Source organism: Lagenorhynchus albirostris, chromosome 14 (genome assembly GCF_949774975.1).
Source record: "Lagenorhynchus albirostris chromosome 14, mLagAlb1.1, whole genome shotgun sequence".
Taxonomy (NCBI): domain Eukaryota; kingdom Metazoa; phylum Chordata; class Mammalia; order Artiodactyla; family Delphinidae; genus Lagenorhynchus; species Lagenorhynchus albirostris.
Window position 1 is genome coordinate 67,339,369 of NC_083108.1, and position 13,502 is coordinate 67,352,870.

The 13,502-nt window shown below is 58.2% G+C and overlaps 1 protein-coding gene across 1 annotated transcript in view; it reads left to right on the forward strand.

Moving 5' to 3' along the window:
- The window catches only part of TTC28 (tetratricopeptide repeat domain 28), a 405,403-nt gene that overhangs the window by 361,137 nt on the left and 30,764 nt on the right, over positions 1-13,502 (forward strand). Inside the window, exon 12 of the mRNA XM_060121992.1 lies at positions 2,777-2,917. Within this exon, the coding sequence (XP_059977975.1) occupies positions 2,777-2,917 (141 nt within the window). The remainder of the gene's footprint in view (positions 1-2,776; positions 2,918-13,502) is intronic.

The following is a 13,502-nucleotide window of genomic DNA, read 5'->3' on the forward strand; positions in this document are numbered from 1 at the left end:
TGTATAGATGAGTCTTGCTTTGTAAATGGGAGATTCCCTTATCTTTGACATCGCCTGTTTGTTTTTCCCTTCAGTGTTAATACTCTGAAGGGTCAGGAAATAGGAAACAACCCCATTAAGTATGAGATTCTGAGGGCTCAGTCCGCAGCTGACAGCACGAGCGGAGCTGCAAGATAATGGAGGCCGATACCGGTTCCAGCCAATTCTTCTCGCCTTTGCAAAGCACCGAATGACAGGCAGATTTCTCAGCTCCAAGCAGGCCGTCGCGTTCAGATGATAAATGTGTCCCTGGACAGAAGAGCTTGTTGAGTGATATTTACCAGGGTCTCTGTGAAGGGCCCTCAGCTCCCAAGGGAGCATTTTAAGCCTTCAGCTGCTCACCCTGTCAACTGACGCCCGTGGGGTGGCAAGAGGAATAAAACCTTGCTCCTGCTCTCCAACAGGTTGGAAGCCATGGTGATTTGTTTAGGTGCTCGGAAGTTTCCTGTATTCAATCCCTTCCTTCCCCTAGTCAAACCCCACACTTAGAGCCTTAGAGGGGGAGGGGCGGGGAGGTCAGGTCTGGCTCTACCACTTAGTGCTCCTTGGCCAAGTTCCTCACCTTTTCCAGACCTCAGTCTCCTCAGAAATAAAGTGGAGATGACGAGAACTGCCTCACAGGCTTGTTGGACAGATAGGATTAAATCTGTGTAAAAATATTTTGCATGTTGTAAAATGCTCTCCAGTATAGGCATTCGTTCAGCAGTTCCTCTTTGCGTACCTGCTGTATGCTGGGCACTGTGCTGGGTTTGAAGGGTCATGTCCGGATTGTGTGGCTGGGAAGAAAGGCAAGCTAATGCCTTTACCAGCCATCGGTGTGGTTCTGGGACGAAGGACAGCAGCTGGCTCCGAAATCATACCTCTCTGCTGCCCTTGAAGACTGCCCCAGTCCTGACGCTTCTCTGGGGCTCCGGCTCCTGAGATCCTCTCCCAGTGATGGGACGTTTGCGTGACCTTCTGCAAGGAGCACGGCTGAGTCGGAATCTGGTGCCTGATGCCAGGTTCTCCAGAGGAACAGATAGGGCACGTGCGTGCACACACACACAGACACATGCATGGAAGTTTATTGTGAGGAATTGGCTCACACCGTTATGAGGTCTGAGAAGTCCCAGATCTGTCGTGGGCGAGCTGGACACGCAGGAGAGCTGGTAATGTAAGTTCCAATCTGTCCACATCTGAAGGGGAAGGAGACCCGTGTCCCAGCTCGAAGGCAGGTAGGCAGGCAGGGAGCGCTCTCTTACTCCTCCTTTTTGTTCTGTTCAGGCCCTCAGTGGATTGAATGGGGCCCACCCTCATGGGGAGGGCAGTTTGCTTTCCTCAGTCTACTGGTTCCAATGTTAATCTCTCAGAAACACCCTCACAGCCACACCTAGGATGTTTCATCAAATGTCTGGGCACCCCAGGGCCCAGTCAAGTTGACACATAAAATGGGCATCTCACCAGGGTTGACGTTCACTTAGAGCCTGCAGGTTTACTGAGCAGCTTCACACGCTGCGTCTCATTTGTCTCTGTGACGACCCGGTGAGGGGGTCATTCCTCTTCTCTCTCCTGTAATCCTGATGCCACGGGCTCACCAGCCTAGCCATTTGAAGCAGGCCATGCTCACCTGGGCCAAACCCAAATCTCAAGGCGCCAAGCCTTTTCCCCCTGGGCAGCAGGAAGTCTGTTCCTTTCCAGATCCCACTTCTCCAGCATGTGCGTGGCTTACGTGGCTGGTCTGTGCGTCTGTCCTCTGCCTCCAGTGCCTGGCACTCTCCACTCTTCCCCTCTGCTCCTTAGGCAGCAGGAGACTTTAAACAAAGTTGCCACGTGGGTTGGGTGTCATCTGTGGGCCAGACATCACTCAGCATTTCCACAGAGTCTGCATGTAATCAGGATGCTGAAGGAAGACGGGGCTCCACATAGAGGTCTGCCCTCGCTGAGCCTCAGCCTCGGTGGACTGGGACACGGTGAGGACCGGCGGAGGCCAGCGCCCCCTCGGACACCTTTGTGACCATGTCATCACGTCTGTCTTGGCCTCGCAGGGCCACAGGGCACAGCTTTTACGTTTAATATACCCTTTGTTATTTTAATCATACTGATGAATCAGGGCACTTCTGGGTACTTCTGTTTATTTAAAATCCATTGTGAGATGTTCTTTTACAGTCTGTCACGGGGGAAATATGAATTTATTAATTCAAAAATTATAACACCCTCATGCTGAGCTTGGAAATGGGCTCCAGTCAGCAACGTTTCTCAAGCCTACATTTCAAAGTCCCCCTCTGCCTGGCACTGCAGCCACTCGTGTGCATGTTTGTCTCATCTGGAAGAATGCCTTTGGGGGCTGTGTGTGCCCCCACCTGGCATGGTGCCTGGCACAGGTAGGTGCTTAATTACTGGTTCTGGGCTGGAATGGACTGGGGCTCCTGCCACTCAGCACACTCACCCAAGCTCTGCACTGGCGGAGCTCCCGGCTGGCAGTCAGGACACAACAAATGATGGCTGAGCACCCGGTCTGTGTCGGGCACACGCTGGATGCATGGAGTGCAGCCTGGGTGCCGGCCCAGCCCATTCCTGCAGCGGGTTCACAGGGGATGCAGCCAGCGGAGTGCGACACGAGTGGGCAGGGCGTAGGCTGAGGGGAGCAGGAAGGGACTCAGGAGGTGCCGTGCGGGGCTGCGCTGGGTGCTGAACTGACGGGGCCTCGGAGCAGGCTTGCAGCAGTGCTCAGCGCCCTTTCTCTGCCATTTCCCCACAGGGCCTGTGCCAGCAGTGAGACAGAGAGTGAAGCCGGAGACATCATGGACCAGCAGTTTGAGGAGATGAACAACAGGCTCAACTCGGTCACCGACCCCACTGGCTTTCTTCGGATGGTTCGCCGCAACAACCTCTTTAACAGGTATGTGTGGCCCTGCCTCCTGGGCTGGTGCCAGGCAGGGCGGCCCGGCAGTGTGAGTAGCGTGCTTTCGGGGGATGCTCCTTCTGGCTACTTGGGCTTCTGGCTGGGATGTGAGTCTGCAGGAGCGAGCGTGGTACTCCTGGGCCCCCGCTCCCCGGGGCCTGGGCGTCACAGCAGCCCCTCCGGGTGAGGGGAGGAAGCGGTAGCAGGCTTGATGTGACAGTCCGCCTTGGCTGGGACGGGAGGCCCAGGGGACAGTCGGCCGCTTCTTCCCGTGACCTCGGAGCTGATTTCCCAGACACCAGGCAGAAGCCACACAGAGTGGCTTCACATACTTCTTCGCCAGCTTTTGCCAGTAACTCACGGCCAGGCCCCTGTGTTGACCTTCCTGGCCTGAGACTGAGGGAGGCCCGGAAGAGTGGATGCCAGCATTGCTGGAGGGAGAGCCCGTCCAGACCCAGGCTCCATCTCCCCGTTACTTGACCAGATAGACCTCAGTGGCTCCGAGATGGGTCAGGGTTGAAATTGCCACCCAGCACACCCCTGCGCCTTTTCACCAGGGGTGACAGCCGAGCTGCGTCCAGATAAACAGGGGCAGGTGGTTGGGGTTGAGGGGCACCTGTCCCGCTGTCATTTGGTTGCCTGGCAACAACCTGGGAGTCACATTTGGAGAGACGTTTCTAGAAAGACATCCCAGACTCTCTGAGGTCCCTGCCTTTGAAGGGCAGCAGGTTGAGCCGGGCACCCAGGAGGGAGTGACTGTGCTCTGGGTGGAGGTGGCCTCTGCCGGGCTGCCCTGTGTGGGGGGCATTGTGTGTCCCGTCTGCTCCTACTCCAGGCCCTGGTTTCCTCTCATTATTGTGCTGTCACGGTGACAAACGTGTGTTTACTTCCCAGGGGCGATCCGAATGGGACGGGAGCCAGGAGCTGGGGCTGTAGGAAGTGGCAACTTGGTTGAAAGGATGCCAGAACCTCAGTCTGGTTCACCCCCAGCTTCCTCTTCGGCCCTGCCCCCTTTGCAGGTGTCCCTCGTGGCTTTCATTTTGTGGAGGGACAGGACCAGGTGCGGGGAGGCGGGTCGGGCCTGGTTCCGCCCTCTGCCGCTGCTCCTCGGCCTCTGAGGCCGGTGATTCTGGACTCTGCCTGGTGCTGTGATCCATGGTTGTGAACTAGGGCGCGAAGAGCCTGGGGCTCAGGTCTGGCCTTGCCGCGTGCCAGCTGTGGGACCCTAGGCAGGTGCTTCACCACTGTCAGCCTGTTTCCTCGTTGCTGAAGTGGGAACAAGCTTCCTACTTTTCAGGGTTCCCTTAACATGGGAATTGAGGAGTTAATGTATGAACAACACATGACAGGCTTCCTAACGCACATGTACTCGTGCTGACTTTCTACTTTTAGGTGTGAAGGACAGTGCTAAACTTGGATTCTTATGATAATGGGGGTGGATAAACTTTAGAAGGGATGAAATTTGTATGTACCTGTGGAACAGGTGTTGACCACCGTGGGTTGCAGCCTCACCCGCCCTTTCTTTTCCTGTCCCACCTCATGTCCTTTGCTCGCAAGAGAGAGAGAGCCAGCGGCAGGCTGTCAGGCATCCATGGTCAGCCTGATCACAGGCGTGCCTGCGGCCAGGAGCCCCTCCTCCAGGGCCTCGGGTGCTAAGGCAAGAAAGGGGTCAAACCAGGTGTACCCGGGATCCTAGCTTATCACCCCTGGATGGTAGGTGGTGTGAATTTTGGATCATGGAGTTGCTTGCTTTGGGAAAATGTTTGTTGTCTTTCTGAGCAGCTCTGGGGTAGGTCCAGTGAGCACAATACCATGGATTAGTTCATTGGTTCATTTAAACAATGCGGTCTGTGCCCAGGGCCAGGCTGAGGACTGGGCCAGCCCTGAGGCTGGGAGGGGGCAGCAAGGCCTGCAGCACGGGAGCCTGGGCCTCGCTGCCTGGCTGCTCTGTGCCCAGCTCCCTCATCAGGGCCTGACCTGCTCGAAGCCTCATGCCTGCCCTCAGGAAAACAAAGGGGTTAGAAGTGGTCTCTGCACACCTTTCCAATCCTGACCTTCTAGAGACTTCTGAGAGCAGATCAGATGAGGGGAAACAGGCTGCATTCTTTCATCTTCAGTGCAGGGAGCCAAAGGCCTAGGACAGTTCCCATGCTGTGTGCTCTCTGCTGTTTCCCGACAAGCCCAGGAAGAGAGGCCTCTGGCCTCCATCCTTCCAAGTGACCCACATAGGCCAGGGTATCCTTGTCGGTTAGGATGGTGTGGGCCCTTGCAAACTTCCAGCCCATCCTCGAGTCTCGCAGCTGAGGGGCACGCACAGGCTTGGGTGGGTGGAGACCTGCCCCCGCAGCAGGTGCAAAGCTGTGTTTCAGGTCCCACCTCCCAGCTGCCCTGCCGGCCTGTGTGCTGCCCTGCCCTGCATGGGGTCCCAGGCAGGCCTTTCTTGCTGCCCCTTCGTGACCAGGAGGTGGGCTGGTTTGTCACTGGCTGGGACGGCAGAGCGCTTGTCCCTGGAGCCCACAGAGGTGAAGTGGAAGCAGCCGTGTGCGTAGCAGCACCAGCTCCCCTCTGCAGGGCCCTCCAGCCCCGTGATTCATGGGCTGCTTGGCTCTTTTGTTCCAGGCAGTTTGCTGGACTGGTTTGGCAATGAGGCTGCTGCAGCAGAGGCAAGTCAAGTGAGACTTGGCCTTAGAATTCTCTTTCTCCCCCTCTTCCTCTCTCTTTCTCTCCCCACACTGCACAGCTAGCTTGGTCTTTGTTCTTGAGGTCTCCACAGCCACTATTTTTCTTCTTGCCTGTGCACTTTGGCAGAAAACACAGTTGCATGTCGAGCCCAGGGCAGGCACTGCTAGTGAGGAAATGAGCAGTCTTCTCTCGTTTAGCACCTGACCCTGGGGGCCCCCACTGGGCAAAGCAGCAGCCCCCAGAGAGGGCTCTAGCCCTCATCCTGCAGAATGTTTGGGAAGTTATGCTGAGGGCTGGAAGGCCAGTGCATGCGTGCGTGCGTGCATGCGTGCGTGTGTGTGTGTGTGTGTGTGTGTGTGTGTCTGAACCTGGGGGCAGTCAGCAGATCACATTTGCTGCAGAAAAGAGGAAGAGGAGCAGGACAGGCTTTCAGCTGCACCTGGATTCTGGGTCCTAGGGCTGTGCCTTGGCATTGCAGGTGCGCCCAGCCAGGATCAATTAGGACCAGAATCCCAGAGAAATGTTCTGACTTCTGTTGCTACCACTGGTGCAACATGCGTGCTAGGTCTTTACTTTTTCACTTTATGGCAGTATGTGTGATATGGTGCAGACAGGGGCTTTCCTGTTGCCCAGATATCAGTGGCTACAGCCAAAGCGGAGGGCAACGAAGTGTCAGGGCTCCCCATTCTAGAGAGGGGGCCAGAGCCCTCCCTCAGCTTTGCAGCTTCCAGCTAGCACCCCAGCCACACACACCTCCAAAAGAAGACCAGGTGGGCGAATCGGCAAGTGAGCCTCCTTGGCCTGGTCGGGGTCCTCCAAGAGAGTCAGTGACCAAGACTGGGGGTCCTGCAGGGAGAGAAGGAGGCACCACCATCCTGTGGGACCAAAGAGAGGGGCCGCCATGGTGTGGTCTGGGTGCCCACGCCTAGTGTGGCACAGAGGCGTGCCTTCCCAATGGGCGAGTCACATGGGCTCAGCGACAGAGCTAGCATTAGGATCTGTGTCTGGCCATGTCCCAAGACAGTGCTCTAGCTCCCAGATCCCCGCCCATCTAATGCTCCTGCCAGGTGATCACTCAGCCTTTGCTTGCACTCCTCCAGTGAGAGGGAGCTCACCACCTCCCGAGGCGGTGCATTCTGTCTTTGGACAACACTGACTAATACAGCCCTGGGGTTCTTTATAAACGAGTGAGACTCCACAGGTTTGTGGGGGGACATGCTTGGACCCACAAATCACCCATGGGTGCAAGGCCCTTTGGAAAGGGGGTTTCTGCGTTAGCATCAGCTGGGCAGGCCACCACACACAGGGTCCTCTTCTCTCCATCCCTGAGCACATAATAAGCCCCTCCCCCCATGACTGCCCGGCTTGGGCCCTGAATGGGGTCAGCAGGCAAAGCCTGTGCAAGGCTGGCCTGGGCATCAGGCTTTTCCAAGGCAACCATCCCCAGGCTTGGCCATGGAGCCTCATGCACATTGCAGCAAAGAGCAGAGTGGGCAGCGGCTGTGGTTTCTGCAGGAGGGCAGTCCCAGGCCCCTTGGTGGTACGTGTGGCACAGCCCTTGACCACCATTCCCAGGAGAGCCCAAGAGCAAGAGAAGAGAAGCCTCGTGCAGCCCAGATTCATCCCTGGGCTTGAGAGGAGTTGGCATCACTGGAAGAGCAGGGGTCTCTGCCTGAGCCCACCTCCCGAGGAGGGACCAGAGCAGTGAACCAGGTGCTTGGTGATTAGGTAGGTGAGCAAGCACAAAGCACCGACAGCTTATTGAATAAGTACTTAAAATGCAGTACTTAACAGCCTTCATCTCCCCGAGGAGACAGCCCTTCATGTGAGGATGTTCATGGCAGAGTCACTGAATGCTATCAGAGTCCTTTTTTTTTAATTGAATCGAGGCATCTCTGGCTGCTTGAATATAATGGACTTGCCAATTAATCTTTCCACTGGTACCTTAAAACCCAGGTACTTGTTCAAATCTCAGGCCGGCCAGCCCCTGTGCCCTCAGAAGATGCAGTTCAGAGCCCCGGAGGGGATTTTGGAGCATCCAGGTCAGGGCTGGGGGTGGGAAGGAAGGAACCCAAGTGGTTTCACAGGCAGCAGGTGCCCATGGAACAGGAGCTCGGCTCTGTCTGCCAGGGCCGCTCCCAGCTCCTTGGCTGTGAGGCAGGAGGCCCCCCTGAGAAAGGTGGGGGGCTCTCGAGGAGTGGAGGCAGGATCCCCCCCAGGCCCGGGACCCTGCTGCTGTGAGCACAGAGAGGAAGCCTCCTGAACTGGCCACTGGAAAGTGAAAACATGTGATAAAGGCCTCAGAGAAGGTGAGGAGCCAGGTGCCTGGGCAAAGCGGCCGCACTTAGAACGAGCTCAGCGCTGTGGCGGGAGGCCTCCTCTTTCTCCTGGCCCTGCGCAGCCTGACCTGGGTGCGCCCCGCGCGCAGACGGCCTGGAGTAAAGCGCTCAGTGCAGCGTCTGCCATCCTGGGTGACGGGGCACTCCAGACGAGGGTTCAGGGCCTGAGGCTGTGGCAGCACTGGGCCTTGGACTCCCCAGCCCCCTGCTGCCTGACTGCATTGCCAGCAGGGCCCTGCCCATGACCTGGGTCTTAGGTGAGATGCTTAACCTGGAGTCTCTGTTTACTGAGCTGTGACAGTGGAGGTGTGGGGGGTGCGGGTGAGACCTGCCTGGTGGGAAGATTCCAGTGATGGCCACGGGTCAGCCTGGCCTGGCCCACCCCAGAAGAGGCCCCCTGTCCCATGGTTCTCTCCTGTCCTCTCCCTCCAGTTGCCCTAAAGATGCCAGACGTGCCCCGGTGAGTGCTCCTGGCTCAGCTCACTCTGCAGCCCTGTCAGATGGGAAGGACCCCAGTGCCTGGCAGGGAATTGAGCACAGAGGGGAGGACACGGGAAAGGTGGGAAAGGAGAAGACCCTCCAAGGCACAGGAGGGAAACCTGCGAGGCAGGCATCCCCGCTTCGCAGCACCTGGAAGAGCAAAGCGGGCTCCTCGGTCAGCTCGCCTGTCATGCTTTCATGAAACGCCCCTTTCCTCTCTGCTCCCCTGTATTCTGCCTGGTCGCTGCCCCTCCTCAGACAAGGGAGGCCTGTTCGCAGTCCTGCCTCTGGGTGGAAGTGTGTGCGGAGCCCTGGGAAGTCCTTGCGAATCTCTGGGATGCACCAAGCTTAGGTTTGGGCTCCTCCCTCTGTGCCGAGAGACAGGCGGGACGGGCGGGATCTCTGGGCCAGGCTGGCTGCCACCATCCCTGGGGTCTTCAGCCTGGGTGGGGCCCCTCCCTTAGTCTCACCTGAGGGGGGCTGAACCCCTGCTCCCCCATGTCTGCTGCTCTCCTCGCTCTCCATCTTTGACTGTGAAAGCTGAGAAACCAGTGTGTGTGTTGGGGTGGGTCCCCCCCGTGGACCCCCCCCGTGGACCCCCCCCCCCGATACACCGACTCTGCACGTGACCTCACTCCCCTCCTCAGCAGACAGGGCAACCAGCTTGTGCTGAGTGCGGCAGTTCAGGCTGAGACTTCCAAGCACACATCCCCCAGGTGTCCCACGGCCTCCCCGGACGCCCGGTAGGCACACGCCTGCCCCAGACAGGGGCCTCGGCGTGGGGCGCATCAGCGTGTGAGCCCGAGCGAGTCCCAGCGCACAGGGTCTTCTGCAGGCCCAGGCAGTTATAAATCCCCCTGCCTGGGGAATAGATCTCTTCATCCCTGCAGGGAGATTCATGAGCCGAAAGTGCTACCCAGACCACCTGGCTTTTGTCATCATTCCGGAGACATAAACTACCCCGATGCCTCTGCCCTGCCCGGGAGCGCTCCACATATCACCTCGTAGCTCTGCGTCCTGCTGGTGCAGAGACCAGGCGGCTCCCCCCTTGCCTGCCTGCCTCCGGTCTCCCTGGATGCGTGCTTAGTCCCTCCGTTTCCCATTACCACACAGATGGCCGAGCCGCAGAGAAAACGAATATTTCTCCAGAAGTAGATTAATAAACATCATCTGAGGAATGAGCTGGTAAAGACCACGATGTGGTGTGAGAAAATCCTCTCTGCTGAGAGCTGGACTGTCAATTAGCCCGATGGGATCCCTGGCAATAAATGGAGGCCTCAAGGAAAGCGAGCCAGCGACCCCTGCTGGAGCCACGTGGCGGAGCAGCTGGGAGTCCCGGGAGCCCGGCCCTCCTTCCTGCTCCCACGAAATCTGGGAGAGGCCGTCCGCTGTCAACGTCACGTTTGTGGACCCAGCAGCAGGGAGGGCAGGGATCGGAGGCAAGTGCAGGTTGCTCAGTGTGTCCTGAATGCTGGGAGGACACAATAAAACCCCTCCCTCCCCGGCAGGTGGGAGGCTTGACCCTGCCCTGGCCAGCAACCTCGTCCAGGCTCTTGGCCTCTCTGATCTGTAGAAGAGGAACCTCCCCACCTCCTAGGGTCCTGAGAGCGATATGTGGGTGTGGCAGGCTTGGCAGGAGCCTGAGTAGGGGCGCAGCCCCTCCTGCGGCTCACCCTCTTGCCACAGGGAAACGTTTCCACCCTGTCAAAGCACCATCCTCTCATCTGCGTCCAGATTGCCCAGGCAGAGAGAAGTCAGCCAGGCTGAAAGGGTCCGCAGAAGTCAGAGCAGTGCCATCGCCGAGGCCCCACCCCGTGGCCGTGCTTCCGCAGTGTGAAGGATGCACTGGGCCGTGGCGACAACGCCACGAAGGAGGACAGCAGGGAGCGGACCCTCCCACACGTCCGCTCACACCTGTCACCCACTCGGGCCCGGGGTTCAGAGCCCAGGGGGCCGTGGCCGCTGGGCTGTGACTCTGAATCCCGACCACGGGGACGTGCATTGGCGACGCCGACTTTCCAGACAGATCGCAGCGCCGGAGGGCTGTGCTCACGCCCTGCCGCCGACACGGGCAAGCTCAGGGAGGGCTCTAGGGCTGTGGCCAGCAGAGCAGTTAAAAGAGCCACCGCAGTTTTGATGGCTTCCTAGAGTGAGTAGATTTTTAATTTTTTAAAACTAGAAGAGACCTGCAAGGCATTTAGTGTACCCCTTTCGCTTTACAAGCAAGGAAAAGTGGGGAGCACGGAAGTGACATGCCTTGGCAGAGTCACACGGCGGCAGCTGTGTTGTCCGGGAACGTCCCCCCGGCTCAGGGAAGGAGCTTAACCGCTCGGCTCCTCTGAAATATGGCACACCTTTGTGCAGCTCTCCGGGCAGGCGCACCCCTATGAGAGCCGCTGTAGGTCACTGTGAATGTTGTAGCAAAAGCAGAAGCAACACACACAGGGAGCTTGTTGATTGCAGTCTGTCCAAGGCAGCTCTGTGGAGGTGAGGAAACCACTGCTCGCTACTGTGACCCTGGTGGGTCCTAGCCTGGGACCCAGCCCACCCCCCAGCCCCCGGAAGCGTACAGATGCCCAGAGAGAGTGTCCCTGGAAACTTCCACCAAGCAACACGTGCAGCGACCGGCCGTGTGTTTACCAGCCCTGACCAAAGGACATCGACTGGCTTCCCACCTGAACTGGCCGGGGGTGAGGGCACTGAGTCCCAGCCTGGTCCCAGCCCTGGAGACCAGCAGGAGGCCTTCCTCTGATGAGCCCTGCAAGGAATCGGCCTGGGGGAGGAGCTTCCTGTTCAGGCAGGCCTGGTGCTGAAGGGGGTGGGCCAGCCGCCCTGCCGCCTCACCTCTCCAGCTCTCCAGCCCGCAGCCCCACCCTCCATACCTTTGCCCCCAACACTCTGCCCCAAGCACCCCAGTGCTCCATTCCCAACACTGGTGCCTCCCTCTGCGCTGTTCCCTGGGCTTGGAACAGCCTTCCCCCTCCTTGTCCACAGGCAGTCTAACTCCAGATCGTCCCCTGTGCCCACAGCAAATGGTCCTCTCCCAGAAAGCCCTCCCTCGGCTCTGCCTGACCAGCAGCTAGTCAGGGTCTTATGCCCCGGACCTCTGCTGGCGCTCTTCCCTTCCCTACCTACAGCCCAGTGCCGGGACCCATGGGTCAGCCCCTCTGTGGACCCCCGTGCGGGGTAGTGATGCGTGTGGAGTGGGTTAGCATTGTTGGGCCCCTTTAGATGCCTCTGGCACTTCGTGGGTTCAATAAAAAGGCACCCCAGCCCACTCCCACCCTCCTGCCCAGGGCTTCTCACTCATCGTCCCATCAGCTGAGACTCCCAACACCTTTCAAGTTCTGGATGCTTTGCAGCCATCCTCCCCTATCTGACACTCTCTGCAGCATTTTCCCTTTTTTGCAGATGCAAAAAGTGAGGCCCAGAGGGCGAGAGACTTGCCCCAGGCTGGGACCCATGCCCACAGGTCTGTCCATCGCACAGCTCCCCACCCCCTCCTGCCTTCCCTGTGCAGCTTGGTCATGCTGGTCTCCTTGTACCAGGGGAGCTCGGGATGTGGAGCTGGGTCTCTGTCTCCAGTAGGAACTATTTCGTTTAGGGCTTTGGGGTTTGTGGAGCGCCCCATCGGTCACTGTTAGGACTTGTGGCCACACCGTTGTCTGGGAACATGGCACTCCCTGGATGTCTGTGGCCAGATTAATCAGACTCAGGTGCCTCAAGTGGGGTAACAAGCCCACAATCCAGGAGACACATGTCTGAGGAGTGAAGTGTGTGGGGCAGGGTGCTGCAGTCCTGCCACGCACCGCCCCCCCCCCCCCCCGTGCTGTTCTGGTGGCAGCCCGGGCTCCCCAGGCTGCAAGCACACACAGGCCGTGTGTAGGAGCACGCGGTGCCATGACAGACACTGCGCGTCACTCCAGCACATCTCTGGAGGGCCGTTTGGTGCTCTCTCCTTCAGGGGAGCAATGCTCTTTGCCGTGTATTCCAGGGAATTAAGTGAGCCTCTGAGTGTCACTGCAGGGTTATCTGTGCTTCACTGGCTCTGATGGCAAAGACATGCCGCAGCCCCAGTCGCTTGTAATTACATGCTTTCTGAGTGAGGGTGATGTAGGAGCGGCCATGAGCGGGCTCGCAGGCCCTCCGGGCCCCCTCCTCTTTCTTCTCTTGCAGGAGCAGGGTAGGGGCTGAGGGTGCTCACAGCCTGGCTTGGCACGACCCTAGGATTTAGAAGTGGGACATTGCTGAAAACACTGCAAAGGACGGGGGAAGGCCAGGGACAGAAGCCATGCCTCAAAAACGCAAACGCATCTTTCAGATCATTTCTGTAGATGGTCATGGATCCTGGCCTGGCCCAGGAGGGAAAGCCACGTTCTGCTTTTCCTTAGGTAACAACCACAGAGCTGCCACTGCCCAGAGTACTTACTTGGCCATGTGTCTGGTGTGAGACCTGGTCTCTGCCTTAAGATCCTTGAGTGCATAGCAGAAACTCCAGAACTGTGCACAGTGTCTGGATCAAGCTTGAGAGACCACTGACTATCCGATAGTCACGTGGAGACCATCACCAGAGGCTGTGCCGAGGCCACACTAGCCACGCCGAAGGGCTGGTTCAGAAAGACTCCTGGGGGCAGCCTGGTCCTTGCAGTGGAGATGGGTTTGTTTCCCAACCTGCCATCTCTTCTGCTCGCCTGTGCCGTTTGTCCTCTGTGGGTCCCCAGGGCCTGCGTCAGTGCCTGGCAGGTAGCCAGCGCTCAGGAAACATTTCCTCAATGCATCAGTGACTCAGTTGATGTTGTTGGCCTGTGTTGGGAGTGTGAAACTTGGGGTCCTTGGGGTTGAAAATACCACCTGTACTAACAAAATTTTGCTTGGAAACTTTGGAACATAAATTAAAAAGGAAAACAAAACCCTGCTGCTGCTCCTGAGCTGACCACCCCCCCATGCGGGGCCTCGGGCTGCGCTGGGGCTCCGGTGGGGGCCGGAGGCTGACCTGAGCCCAGGCTGGGGCCAACAGGATCCTCGTTGGCCCCAACAAGGCCAACGCCCTGGACGTTAGTTGGTCTTGGGCACCGTCTTCC